The 21,227-nt window shown below is 41.0% G+C and overlaps 2 protein-coding genes across 4 annotated transcripts in view; both read left to right on the forward strand.

The window, feature by feature from the left end:
• Window positions 1-12,829, forward strand: part of LOC135495419 (nuclear factor of activated T-cells 5-like) — a 34,112-nt gene extending 21,283 nt beyond the window's left edge. For both annotated transcript variants that reach the window (XM_064784030.1, XM_064784031.1), the window contains exons 10-12: window positions 1,139-1,297; window positions 1,528-3,240; window positions 3,489-12,829. In XM_064784030.1, coding sequence (XP_064640100.1) covers window positions 1,139-1,297; window positions 1,528-3,240; window positions 3,489-3,520 — 1,904 coding nt within the window. In that variant the 3' untranslated portion in view covers window positions 3,521-12,829. The remainder of the gene's footprint in view (window positions 1-1,138; window positions 1,298-1,527; window positions 3,241-3,488) is intronic.
• Window positions 12,830-13,455: 626 nt separating this feature from the next.
• Window positions 13,456-19,238, forward strand: LOC135495641 (FAST kinase domain-containing protein 1, mitochondrial-like). Of its 2 annotated transcripts, none has more exons than XM_064784462.1 (7): window positions 13,456-13,512; window positions 14,152-16,442; window positions 16,870-16,998; window positions 17,146-17,259; window positions 17,684-17,762; window positions 18,106-18,220; window positions 18,566-19,238. In XM_064784462.1, the coding sequence occupies exons 2-7, from the start codon at window positions 14,165-14,167 to the stop codon at window positions 18,647-18,649; spliced, it is 2,799 nt and encodes a 932-aa protein (XP_064640532.1). In that variant the 5' UTR covers window positions 13,456-13,512; window positions 14,152-14,164; the 3' UTR covers window positions 18,650-19,238. The 2 variants fall into 2 exon arrangements, with proteins under 2 accessions (XP_064640532.1, XP_064640533.1); XM_064784463.1 differs by having other exon boundaries at window positions 13,459-13,563.
• The last annotated feature ends 1,989 nt before the right edge of the window (window positions 19,239-21,227 follow it).

Genomic DNA, 21,227 nt, shown 5'->3' on the forward strand with positions numbered 1-21,227 from the left:
AAGGCGGCTCTTTGACAGCAAAGGTTTCCTCCTTCAGTACAAATCGCCAAATATTGCCTGAAGAGCCAATAGTGAACTAAGTTAGCTCTCGACTCGATAAAAAAAACACACGCGGTGAGGAGCATTCCTTGAACAGCTTGATTCCATTAAGCAGTCTTTGCATACAACTTTCTTGAATTGATTTCATCTTGCTCTCTTGCACTATTTGGAATAGATATGGGTTTGAGAGTGCACCACAAATATATATAATAATATACAAGAAGACTTTCATGTCCAGTTCTTTGCCAAATAATTCAGTTTTTTCGCTGAAGGTGATAAACCCATGACCAAGGGGCCATCACATTCTCCAGTTTTACAAATAAAAAGGAAAATATGGCTTGAACACTGACACACTGTGGAACATCCCTGAGTGAACACCTCTCTCCACCGGATGCCCTCTCCCATTAGGACGATGATTTCGGTCCTAAAGAGGTAGTTTCTAATCAATTAACTCTATAATCAGGACACCTCTATATTAGGGACAGCATTTGTCAGTCCCAAGGTGTGCTTACTGTAATCATCTTGAAAATTGATAAAATGCTGCATACAGGATCTTTTTTATTAACTTAAATAACCATTTGCTTAAATAGTCTGTATCAAAATCATATTTTGCTCTTCTCAACGTGCATTTCAATTGAAGCGTGTGACCACTGATGTGTAATAATTCAAATGTATCTATGCTTGTTCTCAACTTTTCAGATTAATAAATGTTTTCCAATATTTGTTATCATGCTATGGTGAATGAATGTTTCTTTTCAGAATAATATGTCTTCTTTGCTTGAATCCTGACATTGAGATTTACTTAAAAGACTTTTGAATTTTCTCTACCATATGATTCAATATCATGCTTGCCTTCATGTACAACAATTGAGCATTGGGCTATCCTAATCTGTAAAAGGCCTGTGATGTATAGCTTAAAGTATGTACTGGCCTAGAAGGCTTGCTTTAGTATCAAATGCTAATAAAAAGAACTTGTTGTTAAATAATGTCGGAGGTCGAAAAATTTCTTGATTATCTACAAAAATGAACTATATTTTGAATACTTTTAAACCTCACCACCACTGTTTGCTTTACAGTTGTCTTCTTTTTCCTATTGCAGTTGCGTTAGAACTGAATAAGTTGATCCAGGGTCAACAGGATGGAATCTTCAGGATTCCTGCCGGCATTGGTCTCCCAACCTCTTCGGCGAAAGAGGATTCCTCAGCCATTGACGCACCAATCATAAGTACGAGCACCAGTTCAGCAGAGATGAGAGCTGGTAAGAATAGTAGCAATAATATGAGGTGCTGCCTCTTCTTCCACACTAGGCTTGATTTGGAACAAACGCCAAAAATGCCAAAATGGAGCTATGTCCATGGAATGCTCTTTGCAAAAAATCTTTTATCTTTATTTATTCTACTCATTCATTAATCTACTACATTTTGTTTGACTTCTGCTGTCATTAATTTATTTTATATATGGCTTATATGAGATGTTATTCCTTTCCAGAATTACGCACCATATCCTCCATGGATATCAGTTCAGCCCCAGAAGTTTCATCACCGAAGAGTAGTATCAGCGCAAATGCGCCCATGTTGGCATCTCTGTTAGTCAAAGATCTGGACGCTGTTCAGTCACCAACACTGGAGCAGCAGTCACCAACACATGGGCAGCAATCGCCGTTGGATCTGCAGACACCACCAGATGTATCACAGTTTCACCAGCAGGACACTCTGATGTCAGCGGAAACACAACTGTCACAACTTTTACAGCCATCTCAGCAGACGTTATCAATTGTCCCGCAGACTCCAACTGAAATCTCGCAGTTTCTCCAAGACTCGCCATTAGGTCAACTGGACTCGCTGGCCCCAACAGAAGAACAGCAGTTTCTCGAGCGGAGTGCCAGTCCTCAGCCACCGGCTGACACATCACAGTTTTTGCAGGAGTCCTCTCAGAGCCAGCATATGATAAATTCACTGCCAACCTCAGTGGCCCCACAAACATCTACAGATGTCTCACAGTTTCTGCAACAGTCGACATTTAGCCAGGCAACTTCAGAGGCCCCTCAAACATCTACAGATGTCTCACAGTTTCTGCAACAGTCGACATTTAGCCAGGCAACTTCAGAGGCCCCTCAAACATCTCCAGATGTCTCACAGTTTCTGCAACAGTCAACATTTAGCCAGCCGACCTCAGTGGCCCCTCAAACATCTACTGATGTCTCACAGTTTCTGCAACAGTCATCATTTAGCCAGCCGACTTCAGTGGCCCCTGAAACATCTACAGATGTCTCGCAGTTTCTCCAACAGTCAACATTCAGCCAGCCAACCTCAATGGCCCTTCAAACATCTACAGATGTCTCACAGTTTCTGCGACAGACTTCCTTGAGCAGTCAGCAGTCGACAGTGGATGTGTCACAGCTTCTGCAGGCGTCAGCAGGGACTTTTCAGACATCACCTGACATGTCACTGTTTCTTCAACAGACAAGTCAGACCCAGACATCAGACAAGGTGCAGACACAACCGCAGTTTGTGCAGGTGTCTGTATTGGGCCAGCCAACTCCAACAATGAGCTCCCAGTCATCAGGAGATGTATCTCAATATTTGCAACAGGTGTTGCTTCGTCAACCGAACTTGAGCATGAGTCAGCCGACTGCAGGAGTCTCTGGTATCTCTCAGTTGCAGTCTTCGTCAGCAATGAACACCCTGACATTCACAGTGTTGTCATCGTCTTCACCAATCATGGTGCAGCAGACGACACCTGTTATGGTTCAGCAGACGACACCAACAATGGTGCAGCAGACACCAACAATGGTGCAGCAGACGACACCTACAATAATGCAGCAGACGACACCGACAATGGTGCAACAGACGACACCAACAATGGTGCTCCAGACGCCACCAACAACGGTGCAATCTTCGACGATGCAACAGCAAGGGTCACCAATGATGCAACAACAAGCTTCACCAATGTTGCAACAACATGATTCTCCAGTGATGCAACAGCAGGTCCCGTCACCTGTGTTGCAACAAGTGAAATCACCAATGGCTCAGCAGAGCACTGACACTGTACAACAGGGGGCCACAACGCAGTCTTTTGAACATGCGTCACAAGCAATAGACCAGCTGGTTTCAGAATGCCAGAAAGAAGATTCATTGCAACAGAATGATGATTTCATGACGCAGGACACGAATTCCCTGCCTTCGATATCATTAGATGATGGTAAGTGAATTAAAGAGTCGTCAATAAGCTGAACAGGAGCTGGTGCGCTCTCGACTCAGTATTTTAGATAAAGAGAAATACAGATTTGGAAGCTAACACCGAGGTGCGGTTTAGGTCCTGAATAGCTGGGGAGTGTTTATTAAGTTGTACAGCTGTTCCTGTCTTGTATGTGAGGGTTATTGTGCTAAACACTTCGATTAATAGTGTAGAAATCCATTTGAGCATGTATTTGCTTTGTTTCGTTTCAGTCAATGATGTTCTGAAAAATGACTTGAGCTAGCGATTGTCACGATGCAGTAGCAAAGTGGCTGCTGCATCCAGAGACCTTACAAGTAATACAGAGAAGATGCTCCAATGAACATAAGGAATAGTTTAACTATTTGTACATATTTTGGTTCGATTCCCTTTAAAGCAGGTCTGGCCGATATTCTACATGTATATCACGAGTACACATATGTTTGGCATTGCATTCATACTTGATGAACCAGGTATACATGTTCATGGTTTATTGATTACAGCATTGTATACCATCTGATTATCATACTCGATTATTTGAGTAGGCCTACCGATTGTGTATCGCGTAACACAAATTTATCTCATATGTAACAGTGTTCCTTGATATTTGCAATATGGAATCACGATAGTTTCATGTTAATGTTCTGTGCTCATGCAATTCTGCAGCTGCCTCCAGAACTTAAAAAAAGTATCTTAAAATAGACTTGAACGCGATTATGGTACAAACAAGTACCGATTATCGGCTGCCATTTGGTTTCCTCCGAATCTTGGGTATCGGGCAGACCTGTTGAGGTGAGACAGTTGTCTCGGGTCATTATTTTGAGGTACGATGTGGCATTTGATTTGTGAAACGCTTGTTTATAATTATAATAAACGAGTGTCACATACTCCAGTAAGTTCTTGCCGAGTGAAGTCTGTACTATTCTATTTCACCAAAAAGAATTGAGTCTGATGACTTCAAGTTTGTTTGGAGTTGCTGTACAAGTACTTTTGGCGGGTTGGTTTTGGCTCAGAATTGGTCTATTTCTTACTGAATAGATAAGTTTGCAAGTTTCATGTGGTTGGTGCCTCGTTACCGGAGATAACTGCTTGACCTCGTTCGTTTTATATCTGTGGACCAGTGTTATGTCCGTCCTCAATTCCTAATGTGTGAATTCTGCACGCTGTACATGTAGAATCGATGTCAAATTCTTAAGGGGGGAGGCTAGACGAGTACGTGTAGGTCAATTACTTGCCAGTAATTCTGAGCTCGATCAACAGTGGCAGCAGTGTCCAGTGGTTGCTAGTCCATTTCAGAATGATGAGATGAACAGCAGTGGCAGTGGGTGTTGACCCCTCTAGTCAAGGTGAAGCTCAAGACAGCACCAGATTGATTTCATTTGGAGAGAAATCGTGCCCATTACCTGAAAGATGTGCCTAAAGTTTCATTTTACTTAAAAAGCGGCCAAGTTGTTGCTGAGTACGACCGAATTCTACTTCATCCGCATGTGTAGTGACTTTAGATACATGTGAACTTACATACCCTGTGTGAGAACTTGAGGCCTGCCTTGGCCTGTTATTTGAAATCTGGTCAATATTTAATGGAACTAAGGTGCAGAATTCACAGCGGTTCTTTGTAAAATAACAAGAAATAGAACAGTTTTGTACTTGCTTCAGCGTGGCCTTAAAATGGATTCATCCTGTATTTACATAACACTGTTGTATTTCTTAGTATTTTTGTAGAAATCCTGTTTGACAAGGCCAGGTTGAATGCCTCGGACGGCTTCTGATGTCTTTTCCCCAAAAGATTTATCATTCCTCTTTGCCAACAGCAGCCGACCAGAATGTGACTGCACCCTTTGGAGTCACCGATGTATTCTATTCATCAAAGTCTGTTCCAGTGGTTACAGAGATCATGTCGACCTGTTGTAAAGATTTGAGCAAAGAAATTCCCACCGACTTTTCAAAGGCCTAACCTATGAAAAATCTGCTGCGGTCTCACATATGATTTGACCATGGACTTTGAGTGCATGGATAAGAATGTCAATTGATAGTCGTCTGTTCGTTTCACCCTGGCTTTGTAGCTCCAGCTCAAAATACCTACTGTACCTGTATATACCACAGAAATGTAAGATCTGTTTTTGATTGACATCAACCATAATGTATATAGGTCGAATTGTTGTTTTGTGATTAGGTCTTGCCATTTGTCTTGTATCGTTTGTGCTACCGTGGTTTCCTTGGAGAGTTCTCGAGAAAAGAAATGAAGAATGTAAGACTATTTTAACATCGTCTTTGATATGAATCAAATGCACCACTATATTCGTACAGCTACTGTTTGTATAGTCACATTTTATGTATTTCTCCTTCTGTTCCCAAATTCAGAACTTCGAAATGATTATATCCCCTGATGATTAGTATTAACTAAGTTTTCATTTCATGAAGGTTTTATCAGTTGCCCTCTATCTGTAAGAACCGGCCAGTTGCTGACCCCACTTGACCAGCATTACTGGACCAGTTAGTATTTCATTTCCACTAAAATTGGTTGTACACCTCAGAAGTTGGAATTTTGATCTGGGACTTGGAAGTTGTGTCCAATATATATGCAATATCGAAGCCTTCGGGGGTCAAGATGACGTGGTGAAGTTAAGGTGAACTTTATAAGTTAAGATGACATTAGACAAGTCTTATATTTCTTTTTTGAACAAAAGCTACTCGGCATTTAAATTGGTGCTTTCTGTGTATGAAATGTGATCACTATGAACTGATTCTATAGAGTTAATAATCTGCTGTTTTTTCGAGTTGACATGACTTGATTGGATACATTTTGGTGTTGTTGCGTTTTTATTTTCGTGTTGTGTTCAACTTGTAATTAATTAGAAGAATGGCGTACAGTTGGTTCAGCTGAAGTAGTCCGTTAACTAAGTGCACATGGTGGCCAATGCAATATTGCCTGCCGTCTGTGGATGAGGTTACTGACCAGGTTGGTTGGTCCGCACAGGACTGATATTTTGTCAGAACAGCTGTTGTACAACTGCGTTTACCATTAAACCAGATCACAATGGCGTAGTGATGTATTGAACAGATCCATAATATCATGATGTCTCTTTCGATAGAAGTTATGGCACCTCAACCACATTAATTCATGTAACAACAGTTTAATTCACAATGTAAATTACACAGTGCCACTGAGCAGAGATCATGTAAAATTGCCAAGTTGCAGGCAGCCTTGTCGGTGACCAGTATTCAGGCCAGCTAAACATATGTGCAGTTGTCCTGAGTCGAGAGCTTCAGCTGGACTGAACCTTTTGTATCACCTTAAAAACAATTCGACGTCCGTAAATGTTATTGACAACAATGTTTCTTCTCCAACACCATTATAGATTCCTCAGTCAAGTCCTATTGGTATCGGTCCTTGAGGTTTTCCTAAAGGAGGTTGGGATTTACTGCTAGGCTGGCACGCAAAAACGCTGATAACAAAAATGTACAAAAACTTTGTAGAATGTTTGTGTACAATTTCTATTATATCCAAGAACTGTTAGGTACAGAGGTTCTGTATCATGAGGGGTGATCTTTTTAATACATACAGGACCTATACACCTACATATTAGAAGTGTAGATATGGCAATAACTCTCTCTCTACTCCTACTTTGAATAGACAGGGTGTGAGGCTGTTACCCTCTTGGCCATATCCTCTCGATACCGGTGGGACTTGGCAAATCCTATGTTTTAAAGGCCCAGTCTTCTCATGAGTGTTTTGTTTACATACTGACTTTGACGTAATCCATGGCACTGGAACTTTATTTGTATGTCATAGATCATATCGTTACCTAATTAAAAGAATTGGTCATATTTTTCAAGTATTGAAAAAAGCTGAAAATAACTCAACCCAATATAGTGTAAATCGTTGGGTAGGAACAGCGTGATGAGAAAACTTTGTCTTTAATATCTCATTTTGAACACGTCCTTGGGAATCCACTTCATTGGCAATAGTAGTTGTATCTAGTATTTATGAATGCACACATATTTTATATGTCAACTTTGTATTGTACTTTTGCATACATGTTTATATAACACTTGTAAAGCATATATTTGTAGTGCTTCGAGAAACTTCTAGTAAATTATACTATGGAAATGTTTAGATCTGTAAAGCCTTTCTCTGGTGGGACTGGAATCCATTCCTGTACGACTCCACTTACGGGTACTTCGTCTATGTTTTACCTTTACATAACCCCCCCAAAAGAAAAGAAGAAAAATCTCTCTTGCATTGTATACTTCACACTTAGCCCCAGAAATGTGAAATTTAGTTGATAATCAGCTGGAAAGTTGAAAAATTTATTGAAAACGTCCTTTCTAGTTTTGAACAAACATTCAAATTCCAATTCTTCTTGCTTCACTGGTTACAGGCCCACCAGAGAGAAGGACACTCTCACATATAGTTGCAACGTATATATTGCAGTTCTGTTATAGGTGCAACGTAAAGTGCAGTTCCACTATAGTTGCAACGTATAGTGCAGTTCCACTATAGTTGCAACGTATAGTGCAGTTCCACTATAGTTGCAACGTATAGTGCAGTTCTACTATAATTGCAACGTATAGTGCAGTTCCACTATAGTTGTAACGTTTAGTGCAGTTCCACATTTTTAGTCCGGTTAAACATTTTATTGCAAAATGTTTTATTTTGTGTTCTTTGTAAATGAAGAAAGTTGTTTTTTTTGCATTTGTTCCGCACGTTTGCCTTAGTGCATTTCGTACAAAGCCAGATGCACTTCTCGCTGCTTGTTGCAGACCTTTGTGATAAATTTAATATCAAATTTATTTCAGCATTTTTATTAGGCTGTGTATACACGGTTATCAAAAATGATCATTTTGCTTGAAAGAAATGACAAAGGATTGATAACATATTGATTCTGCATATTGACATTTTTAACCCCTATTGATTGATAAATCCCATTATTTCATCATCTGCAAATTACTTTGTGCAAAATTCTAAATTTATGAATCAAACCTAAGGAACTCATTTTTGCCATCCTCAGCATAAACCCTAAGAAACTCTTTTTTGCCAAACCCGCCATTTAAGGTGTCAATCCTGTGTCATTTTCCTATCGAGTTATTTCATTGTAATTGTCGACATTCTTTAATTTAAAAATGATAATGTAAACGTAAACCTTGTGGACACTGACTGAATGAATGACTGGTCAAAGGCTGATCCAAAATCTAACCAGATTGGGTGGCTTTGTAAACAGTCCTTAGAATGAGACTTTAAACTGTGGCTCCTTGTACCTGGTGTTTAGTCCGGCTTCAAAACGTTATTCTTTTGGCGGAAATTTGCTTCCGTTTTGAGCTGCATACTTGTAGTAAGCCTTCAAGAAAGATCACCCAAACAGTGCCGGGGCAAAGTTTCAACTTAGTTTGTACAAATACCGATATACTTCATGCATGGAGACTACCTGGTGTCTTTGCCTGGGCAAGCAAAAGACCACACTAAGTTAGAAACATGAGTAGCTTGTGATGGACTCCGCCTCCCTGGCTGGATGGCCGACATAATGGCCAGTATAATGGGTCCATATTTTCAGCTGCAGTTAGTTTTCAAGCAGTCTTATGGCCAATGATACTATAGACCTTCCCGATCAAGGTTCCCCAAAACCTTTTTCAGGGAAATCTGTTTTTCTGACTTCACATTCATTCACTCGTGTCCCTGTAGGTTCATGCTGTTAATATTGTAAATAGGCAATAATATTGGTGTAGATTTTTTATGGAGATATTTTTTTCCAATAATCTGTCCAAGTGGTTTTTCTATAAATGCAGTCTTTAAAAACCTCCTCGTCTATTTGGGAAAGTAAGTTTCAATTATGAGCTGTGATGCTCCCAACCTCGGAGACTTCCACTTTCATTCCCTCCCTCCATACAGGTAATGTGGTGCCCAAAGACAATTTACTCATCAAAATGGTCCTGAGTGTCACAGCCTTAAGTTCAACTGTAGTAAAGGCAAGTCCTCTGCTATGTCAAATCATCTCCATTTTCTGATGATCAACCATTCTTTGTACTGGAAGTTTTCTACCAATGGAATATAACTTCTTTTTGTGGGACAATGTTGATAAAAAAAGATTTTGGGGATTATTTGATTGGGCAGTTCTGAGAAAAAATATATCCAAAAGGGGAAAAAATATTCATTTTAGGTTTGGGAAATTCCAATCCTCGGGCTGCAGTGATCAAATTTTGGCGATCATCCCTGTTCGCCGTTCTGTAATGATGACGTCATTACCGCCACATCGGAATGCTAACAGGTAGCATCAATGGTGATGTAAATTTCACATGCACGTCAGCGTAGTTGCACTGATGTAGCGTAGTAATGTTCTACCATCCATGGTCACTTGCTAGCCTTGCAATATGGTGGCATGGGACTTTATCTATACTGATCAGTTGGGTACAGGCTAATTGTTCATTCCCATCACTTAAAAGCCTAACTCCATGCTAGAGAATTGGCCCCACATTCTCAAGAGTATTCCTCGGTTCGAGGTAGGATTTTCTGGAAATTTCATTTCTTTCCCCGCGGTTGTCCCACTAACCCACGGAAAATGCTAAAATTTTGTTTCGAAATCTCGGTTCAATGGCTCAGGAGTGCTTACATTCATTCAAGTGTTTGCAGATTGAAGCAACTGTTATAAGTCAGTCATAGTGATAACGTTGCGGACTTCATGTCTGTGTCTATCACTATCCTCGTAATAATCCTGAGTGACTCCTGCACACAAAACCATAAAAGAAGACACTTTTTGTTCTCGCTATTACTCGTGTTTGAATGACTACACAGTTCTCCAAACACTTTCATTTATGGCGGTTTTAATAGCAGCACTAAATAGAAGTATTTCAAAGGCATCTAATTGGGATTTTGATACAAATTTTACCATTTTCTGTGGGTTAGCGTGATGACTTTTGGATTTCCAACCTCTAAGTAGGGAATGTGGTGTCAATTCCCCAGGGTGAATTGTTGTGTGTTTTTGTAAAGCGTATTTTTTTTAAAGGCAGCAGTTTCCTTTGCACTTGTTTACTAGTATGCATGTTGTATCACTGTAGATATCCGATTCATTAGCTCACCTCTTAGCAGAGGTGAGCTTATCCCATACCGTGGCGTCCGTCGTCCGTCGTCGTCGTCGTCGTCGTCGTCGTCGTCGTCGTCGTCCGTCGTCCGTTAGCAGGGCACGTTTCGTAACTGTTAGAGCTATTGAGTTGAAACTTGGTACACATGTACCCTTATGTAATGACACCTTGGAGACCAAGTTTCGGTCCGATTCGTTTCATGGTTTGGCCACCAGGGGGCCAAACGTTAAAAGTGAAAATATGCAATATCTCCCTTAATAGTAGTCGGGAAATTTTGAAAAAAATATGGTAGGTACTTCTAGCAAAGGTGCATCATATATCCTCCGGGTTTTTGATTTGACCTCCTTTTCAAGGTCACAGAGGTCAAATGGTGTAAATTGGCCGTTAGGATGTAACGATGGCACGTTTCTAAATTGCAATGACTATTGATACCAAATTTGGTACACATTTACCCCTTAGTCAGGTGATCTCAGGGATCGAAGTTTGGTCCAATATGATTCACCACTTGACCACCAGGGGGCAAAATCCAAAAACCTTAAAAATGTGATTATTCCTTAACTTCTTGCCCGATTGCCACCAATTTGATATCATGGGTACATCTTACCACCATACAGTATATGTCACACAGGTTTTTAATTTGACCTTCTTGTCAAGGTCACAGAGGTCAAATGGCGTAAATTCGCCGTCAGGCCGTAACTATGGCACGTTTCTTAACTGCAATGACTATTGATCACAAATTAAGTACACATGTACCCCTTGGTCAGGTGATCTTAGGTACCGAAGTTTGGTGCGATCTGATTTGCCGTTTGGCCTCTAGGGAGGGGGCCAAATCCTAAATTCTTCAAAATGCCATTATTCCTAGTAATGACTTGCCCGATTGGCACCAATTTTATATCATAGGTACATCTAATTCTAACAACCATTCAATGTGTCACCCGGGTCTTCTTTGATTTGACCTACTTTTCAAGGTCACAGAGGTCGAATGTACTGTAAATTGGCCATTTTGGGGAAATTGTAATTGCTTGGACCTACATCAAACCTAACACTACATGACACAATACCATGCTCTTTATCCATCTTTCCTCCACATGAGGTGAGCACAATGGCCCTGGCCATTTTTTTCAGTTTGAAAGACTATTTGATATTTGTTTATGAAAAGGGGTCCTGATTAATGGGAGAATATTGGCAAGTTCAGCCATTTTGTGTGCACAAATACACTGAATGTCATATCAGTAGTGGTACAAAAATGGAGAAACTTTGTTTGTGTCATGATATATCATGTGACAGAAATCATGCCTTTATTGAAAGTTGGAAATGATTTTCAACAGTTATCTGTAAACCAGTCCAGTCAGGTGGTTGGTCTGAAATAATTTTTACCAGATATCTGTAAAACTTGGTTTTGTCCTATCAGGCGGTTGGTGTGAAACCATTTTTACGAGATATCTGGAAAACTTTCTCCAGTCTGTCAGTTGTGGTATGTGATTACTCCACATTTTTGGCCAACATATCGTCATCGACCCTCACAGCTGAAACCCTCATTTAAAGGCTGTTGTCTGTATGCCAAGATTATTTTGGGTGAATATCAATTTCCAGGATATTTTGACCCTTCCCGCCCACGTTGCCAGTGCGAGTGCCAAACAAGATATGTATGAGTATCAAGTATCAAACTCCCAACCCAAATACATGTATCATCAATTTGAGTGATAAACAAGTAATTAATGATGAAATATCTGAGAGGGGGGTCAATTTGGTTGGGAAGGACAGGGTGAAGTTGAGTCAGTAATTAGATGTTAGTGTGTTGCAGGCTTGAACAACACTTCCAATAAAATCTGGCAGTGAGGTGTAGACTCGTCCATCTTGTACATTACAATCTCATTTGTACTGTATTCAAAATTGTTCCACTTGTCATTAAGTGCGGCTGCTTATCATGCCGTGTTTGCTTTCTGCTTATTGCTTGTCCTATTGGGACAAGAAATGCATTAATAGTTACAATAAATGCAGTCCATGTGATTGTACTGTTTTGTTACTGGTTTAAGTAACCTTAATTAGTAACGTCAAAAATGTGTAAGGCGAGCTTGCTTGTATATTTTTGGTAACATGCATAGTCGTCCGACTGTTGCTTGTGTTCTTTAAACTTATGTGGTCCATTTCATTAACTCAAGAGCCTACATATCCTACCTGGGGTGTGTGAGTTGGGGGGAGAGGGCGTATAAATTATGTTGAACCAACCCATTTCATCTTGAAGATTCACACAATTCTGATGAATCCATGGATGTTAACCCTTCATTGGTCAAAATGACCCATTATTGATACTAAGTGACTAAAATTTCGTGATAAAATGTAAAATTGATTTCCGAGTGTTTTTAGTTGATGAGTTGATCTGCTGTATGTCTTCAATGCAATTTGTGGTCAGGGAGGTGCAATGTTAGGACCTCCCTGGTGTGGTAGAGCAGTGCTTCTCCTTACATGTCATGAACAATAAATATTTGTTTCTGGAAAATTTGTCTTTTTCATTGTATTCACAACTCGTTGTGACATTGTCTCTTTCTTTACCTTCACAGTCAAGAGCTTCGTTGTGCATCTTCTTGGTCTTTTCAGATCTAGATGATTTGTAGGAAGTTCTGGCAATTAGGAACCTGCAAAACTTCGCCACCTCTGTCAATCTGAGCGGCGCTGATTGTCACTTGGGTTTGGAATTGTATGGTTGTGACGGAGATAAGATGTTAATATTGACTCTATTTTCTCCAGTTGGCTCCTTTTGAAAATTGGTGCCATCTATTGGGATGCCAATACCCTGTTGCGAGGGATGAGGCATTGCTTCATCAACTTCTGGTTGAGACTTTGTCTTCAGCGATGGGGGTGGTCTTTGTTATCTACTGACTGCTTAGATAATGCAAGGATGGTGCTGGGTTCAGAGTGCCAAGGTTGATGCTGTTTAGAGCAACAACAAACCAGACTGTTAAGTTGCATGACTCTTTGAACAACCACCTTCGGAGGCAACTGATTGTCCTTCCTTATCCCTTGCATTTTGCTGTCTTTTTGAACCACCCTGTAATAACTGGCTTAGCTATGCGCGAGCGCCCTCTATTTACAATTTCTGGTGTGGTACTTCTGTCCTCTTACTCTCACGAATTAAATACAACTTTGATTTGATTTTGTTACGATTTCGTTTGATAGATCGATGTAAAAATCATAGAAAAACTCTGATTTGTTTAACGCATAAAGCATATCTTGGTGCCAGTTATCCCAATTTCATTTATGATTCTTTGTTGACCTAAGGCAAAGGTCCAATCTTTGACCAAGATGCCTTCTTTTGTTGATGATGACAAATGGTCAAATCCATTCCATAACAATCCATGCATGTTCATGTTGTACCACACACGACACGCTTATACCATGCACACGCTCGACACTGGTACTCGCAGCACTGCCTAGCCCTAACCTAGACCACAGACTAAGGGCCAATGCCCTGGCCTGCACGAGCATTGCTAAACCAACCTTCTGCTGCATTTTTAAACCGTTTAAGATTGGCAACCGGGACAAGATAGGCCCTTTGCGAGATACGCCAGTGTACCTAGGGTCGGACCAACAAACTATCTTTACAATAGATCTTCAAAAAGATGCCAGACAATGGGTCGAGAGGCATTGTCTGGCATCATTGACCTACAGATCTATTGTAAAGATGGTTTGTTGGACCCACCCTAGGATAGGACAGGTGGTACCGGCATATCTGGAAAAGGGCCTATTGGTTATCCCGGAATTTGAAACTAAAACTGCAAACAGTGGTAACATAACTAAAGAAAATTTTTGTATTCCTTTCAGATCCACCTTCAAAATGACACTGCCAAAGTGTCTCGGGAGCGTGTTTCGACTGCAACAGTTCAAGTGCAGACTCCACAACAAGTCTTTCAGTGCAAGATGTCTATCGTATTCCGACCAATCCCATGTATGCCATCAGGCAAACAGACAAAGGAGAGTACATGTGTCAAATTCAGTTGGTGATTTCAGACTCTGGGATTTCACCTGCATTGACAACTTGGCGAAGCAGTTTCCCCGTTGCCTCCAGACTGATGCCAAGATGGCCAAGACTGATGCCAAGATGGCCGAGACTGATGCCAAGATGGCAGAGACAGATGGCATTCTGGCAGACATTCATGAAATCAAAAATGCTGATGAACTTCTAAAGGTTTTTGAAACGACTGGAGTGGATCAGTTAGGGCCTGTTCATGTTGCTGCTGCTCTTGAAAAGTTGACTACAACATTCTATGCCAAGATGGACCAATATCCATGGTTCCAATGCCAAAATCATACGATTGGCTATATTCAGCTTGTGATGAACAAGCAGTTGGAACTGGTGACAACTGAGTTACGGCGGCACGATGTGTATAAGCTTTTGTTGAAACTTGTGGATAAGCATTTCAATGACCTCAACGGGCTACAGCACTCTGTTATATATCTCAGCCTCACTCGACTGGGTTTAGCTCCTGAAGATGACCTGTCGGTGAGGTTGCTGGTCCGAGCTCCCGATCTCTCTCATGACGCATCGTTCCAAACTCTAGTTCACTTCTGCACAATGCAACTCTCTCAAAATCGCCGGAATCCAATTCTGACACATCGCATTTTAGAAAAGCTGAGGCAAGACTTGGATAGTTATAACTTGGAGCGGGATGAGAGTAACTTGGAAAACATGGCTCAGTTATTACTGTCAGTCAGTTACTTGATGTCCGAATCACTTTGTGAAAGGATTCTCGACAAAATCAAGTTAATCATCGACAGGAATCCGCAAGTTCTACACGACCCTGATATTCTTGGTACGATGTTAAGATTAGGCCGTAGAATTATTGTACGTTTTTCACCAGACAAGGCCACTCACCAACAGTGGATTTTCAACCACTGTGAGAACACACTGCGTAACTGGGAGGACTTCAGTCTTTTCAATGATAACCATATCGCAGAAATCTGTAGTAATCTGCAATTTGGTATGCGCTATCGAAAAGAGTTCTCAGCAAAATTCCGTCGCCGTAGCCTAGAACTTATTGGTAAGAAGAAAATATGTGTTATTTCCAACCTGTGTTATGCGTTCGACTCGTCGATACCACCGCAGGAAAGGCGCGTCATTGAAACGGCCCTCATCCAAACAATAGAGGATGCAGATTTGTTGAATTTGTCCAATTTAGCTGAGTCATTGCGTCTGATGAATTGCACAAATGTGGACCTTTTGGACAAATTCCAGGAGAAAGTGATAGAAAATTTGGAAAGTGTGTTCGAATATGTGACTAGATTTGAAAAGATTGTTCGATGTCTGCTGTGGAAGAACTTTATTAATCCAGAAAATGAGCGAGTATTTGTGCAAGCTTTGTTGCAGAGTTTAAATGGCGGTAAAACTCAATTCGGCACGCGACTTTGGAGCATTGCGATGGCAGCCACTTATCTTCTTCAGAATACACGCTACGTTATTCCGGATATTCTTTATAGGAAACTTGTGGACATCATCCCGCAGTGCAGCGTCAAGGACTTGTATCCGGTGATGATCGCAATGAATTCGTTCCAAAAGCCAATGGCAGCGTCGACTCAAAGCCAGTTGTATCATCTGCAGACCATGATTTATACGAGCATCATAGAGAGACTTGACTCAATTCTCAGCATCAATCTTCTTACGTCCATGTTGCGGGATCTGGTCATGAAAAGCAGATCTCCGGATCCTAACTTGATTGAAAAACTCATGAACCTTTATGTCTCATTCTCACATCCCGATGTAACCAACGAAGATAAGTACATGAAAATCATTGGAATTCATTCGCGATTGAGTTACCACAGTCCGTTGGTCTTAGACAACCTCACGGAATATGCGCTGAAAGATATCGATGATATGGAGATGAGAAAGCTACTGAGTCTGTACTCGCTGTTGATGAAAGTGGGTTACGTGCCGCAAAATATGGACGCACTTGTTGAGAACACCATGGTGAAGTATGAAAGAGTGAAAGAAGCTATGAGAATCCCGGATAGAATTCTGCTGTTTCGGGGTCTGGCCGAGCTGCAGATCTTCCCCAAGAAGCAGATAATGGATCTGTTTAGTCTGGACTTCATCCAACTGGTGGATAAACATATTGCAGGTGGGTGGGATTGTGGGCAGGGCCGAGAGTGGCTTGGGTCACTTGTTTCATCCATCGAACTATATAACGAACTATTCTTGAGCATTGACTATACCTCTCGGGGTGTAATATAACATCCTTATTATGACAGTTTTCGGCACTTACAGTTACGAATAGCCATACTCATCTATTTAGAATACAATGGTATAAATTGTATTAAGTTTAACATGATAAGATGTAGTTGAATCTTAAAATGTATCTGCCAAACTAGTTGAAACAAAACTGTATGGAGCAGTTAATGTGTCATCATTGTCGTCATCATCATTTGCAGCACCCTGGTCCTTATGAATCATTTCCATAACTGAGTCATGAACTTGCTTAGTGTTCAAACTCAGAGGATGATTTTCTGCCATGCTTGTAGCATTATTCGTTATGCTTCTGTTTTCAGAAAACCCATCAGACAAGAAATACATAGAGCACAACATGATGAATTTGAACCGATCAGTCGTGCTTGAGTGCCCCGAGTTGGATGTCCCATGGTTCCATGAGCAATACTGCAAACAGGAATTGTCAGTCAGTAAGTAACAACAGAAACAGAGATTTCTGATTTCCCAGTAAGCTTGATAACTGACATAGACAAACAATCTACACCAATAACATCTACCTCCCGGCAGGAGGACGGTTTGGGATAACAATCTCAATGTTGTCTTTGTATGTCTTTCAGCTGACCAGCCAAGATCGATCTTTATGGCACAAGTTGGGGACATTCTGTCGGATATCTTCGGAGGATGGGAGTACGTGAGGAGATGGGTGTTCACGCCCTACTATCACACTATCAGTAAGTAAATGACGAGACGGCGATACCCAAAAAGGCTACCTAAGTGTTTTTTGAGTCTGATGTCTCAAAGCATTGACCAATGCTTTAGATTTGACTGAATATAACAGAGTTTTGCCTGAACATAGACTATAATGCACTGTCAAGTCTTCAGGAGATGGTGTAATGGATAGATACTGGGCTCATAATCAGTAGGCTTTAGGTTTCGAGTCTTTGAATTGGAAGGATCGGTGCTGTTTCCTCTTAGTGTCTTTGAGAAACGCACACCCTTCTAATGTTTGAGATATCTCCTTGGCTGTGCTCAGTGTAATATTCCATCTATCGGACCAGCGACTTGCCAGTACATGTATTTCAAAGTGAGGTTTACGACTACCATTTCACATGTCTACCAAATGTACTGTTTCATAGGCCTTTTTTTCTTTTCCAGACTTTGAAGTGGTCCTTGATAGCAATGGAGATCCTGTCAACTTGGTCCAAATAAAGTCACTTCCAGATAATTGCCAGAGGTATGGTTTTAGTTCAGTTAGAGGCTTGGTTTACCTGGGAGTCTCAATGTTACATGTTACATGGTGTTTAGCTGAAGACAAGTCGTTGTTTTTAAACAAGTTTAGAGGGACAATATAGGCAGCAGCTAGGCAGGCAGGCTGAAGTTACACAAAGGCACCAATAGGGGTCTCTCACATCTCACAGTACATCGAAATGATTCACGCTTGTACGAGGATTATATTAAGTGCTGAATCTGACATTATCCAGTGCCTTACTATGTATATTGGCCACCTGAAGATAGTCCCCCTTTAAGGTCAAAACTGGTGTATTTAGCATTTTCTACTTTGCGCTTTTCCATTACAGACTTGCAATAAGAACGTTGTTCTACTCTCAGTACTGCTACCACAGGCGTACGCTCAATGGATTCGAGAAGGCCAAGCAGCGTCATCTGCAGCTCCTGGGCTACAAGATTGTTGAGGTAGGTCTTGTTCAGGCTTAACCGATAACATGCATATTTCTTATGAAACTGAGAAAATGACTACGAAAATGAATTGCTTCTCTTCAGATCTGGCTAGCCTTGCTATATATGAAGAATCTCTTTAAAACTGCCAAGCTGATTCCTCTCCAATAGAGTTTACTGCAATGTGCACATCGTCGTCTACGAATCTAACATTGCGTGATATTATATCGCCACGTCGTGGGAAGATTGTGAGTAATATCGCCTGCTTTTAATGGGAATAAGTGTCACAACATAAGTGGCGATACAATGCACAATTGCGCAACGTTAATTGACACATTACTTATTTGTTTGTGCCACTTTCAGATTCCCCTACACGACTGGAATTCAATGGGCCTCTCCGACAAAGATTCGAAAGTTGACTATATCAAACAGAAAATATCTTCATGACGTCTTGGAATACGTCACGTGGCGAGTTGCGGTCTGAGTCATAAGTAACAATCAAAGGGTTGACTGAGTGAATCCAGCATAATAACGTCGATAAGTGACTGATGTCTTTTAGTTGTAACTGCTGGTCAAGACTGTCTGCTGGCCTAATTATCAAAGATGAACTGGCTTTTTATGCTGTTTTTCGTGATGATGTCCCGGATGTTTTGCGGAACGGTGTGAGCCATAATGAATAATGTATGGATACCAGAAGAGTGAAATTTTGCGCTTGTTAATTCTGTGTATTGGGTCGGACTGCAAAATTGAAATGTCCGCAAAAAAATTCCTGACGCAATCCTAATTCACAGGACTTCTCCTGTGCAGTGAATAAGTTACTGTAAACAGTGAAATGGTCAAGAACCTTTGCAAATTAGTTGATGGACTATTGCATTTGCTGCCAATGTTTGCTGGTTGATGCATTACAGTTGAATGGTGCGTGCATTTCAAGTTAGACAGTGCACTGATGAAATAAAGGGCTCGACAAAACTTCACGGTTTACAGATTTTGATGAAAATCGAAATGTAAACATGGATGAAATGATTTTTTAATAAACTGCTGCAGTTGATTCTTAAATGTGCATTTCTTTTTCCGACTCAATTTGATATGATAATGATGAAATGCAACAAGAAAATATGGATCAATTGTTGGGGATGATATTTAATTTAATTCAAAGGTGTTTAACAGCATATTTGGCCATTTTTTTCCTCAAGAAAACGCTTCAGTAGGGTCAAAAATCATTTTCGAACTTGGGTACAATAATTGTGAGCCCTGATAGGATGTATTGCCCAAGAATAAACCACAAAACGAATGAGCTACTTTAATCCAACAAACTTTAATAAGCTGATTTAATTCATCAAGTAGAACATTAGAGAACCTAGTTAAATCTAAAGGTTTGAAGATCAGTGACTGCACCTATATTTAATCAGAGGGTACAAGGAAGGCCTCCTATATTAAGCAACTGACAAGGTCAATAGAGGGGTACACCAAACAAGCCCCTGAGCCTGCCTGTGGTGAGACTCTCGTCCACTGACGTTGATCCCATCAGAGAATCATATCTACTGTTTCTAATGTGGGAAGATGGCTTGTGGTGGTGCTGAACCTGTTTTGACAACTGAATCAAGACGTTATCTCTATCAAATTCCCTTAGTTTGATACTGATTACCTTCCAAAAGCATGACGAACGTGAGATTGGCTTAGGCGACAGTGGCGCTGTCTCGCGGCAGAAAATAGAACTGAAATCTTTGTCCAAAACTCTCAGTTCCTCTTTCTACCGCTAGATAGCATTACTGCCGCCTAGGTCACTCGTATGAGATTGAGCATGTTTTGGGCCCTTTACATGAATAGATTTTTTGGTATTACCAATGATATAAGACACAGGGTGGGGCCTGAAGTTATATTTGCAATGCTCTACAATTTCTTACCCTGGTAATTTTTCTCTGTCACCTTTCCGAATTCAGGATATTCCGAAAAAAATTTAGAGTCGCCGAGTTCCTTTGTTGAAGATTATGTTGCTTACCCTAACCAAACCATTAACCACATTCGTTGACAATACACAGCTATTGCATGGGCCCCTGCATTCCTAGGACGTCCATTCCTTTTACAGCGGGACGAATAGTTGGTTGTGACAATGTCTTTCAAGACAGGCCTAAGCCTTGCCCATTCAAAAAATTGACTGTTACGAATGGCGCTCGTTCTCGATTAATTCTCTCCGAACCCGCCCAGTTCTTCTCCATAGCTCAAAAATAGAGACACAGTCCTGAGGAAACAAGACATCTCCAGCCTAGACTCATATGAGGCTGTTCTTTTCGTCATCCTGATCGTCCTCCGTGCGACAGTGCTAAGTCGGTCCACTGGCGTCCGAAGTGTAACAAACACCTGAGACATTTCTAACATTTCCTCCGCATTGGCCGAAAAAGAGCGCAAAAACAAGTGCCCCCAATCAGAGCATTTGAGTGCACGGTAGGAGGAGCTATTCCATGTGGGGTTTAGGATGGGCAAAATCTGGAGTTCGCGCGTTGATGGCTTCAAGGTTCTCCGAGTTTCGCTAGCTTATAGTAAGACAGATTTTACGGCTTGTCCCCGGAATTGAAAAAAAAGTAAGTTTTATAATTGGTGCTTATTTCCTTGATCTCGTATAGCCAAGGCCAGGGCTGTCTCTCGATATTTTTAATATTTTTTATATGGCACGGCACAAGGAATGTCTTATTTAAGAATGACAACTGTTTCTGCTGGAAACTGTGCTGGACAGTTAAGAGACTGATATACACTGGCGTAGATTTGGGGATCCGATTATCAATAAAGGTGGCGGACGGGCGAGATTGAGTCAAAATTGACCAAACAAATTTAGACTCAGGCCCCAAACGCTGAAATCATGGCTTGGATGAGGTCTTCATGCCAGGTAAACTTTAGGTGCGAGTGACTATTAGCTTGTTCTGTTGGGAAAGGTAATGTGGCCACAACACGTCCTGCACATCGAAGGCAGAAAAGTGACGTCATCACACTTCCCAGGGTCTATGACGTCTTCAGGCGTTGCGGACGACGT

The sequence above is a fragment of the Lineus longissimus genome, chromosome 11, assembly GCF_910592395.1.
Source record: "Lineus longissimus chromosome 11, tnLinLong1.2, whole genome shotgun sequence".
NCBI classification, from domain to species: domain Eukaryota; kingdom Metazoa; phylum Nemertea; class Pilidiophora; order Heteronemertea; family Lineidae; genus Lineus; species Lineus longissimus.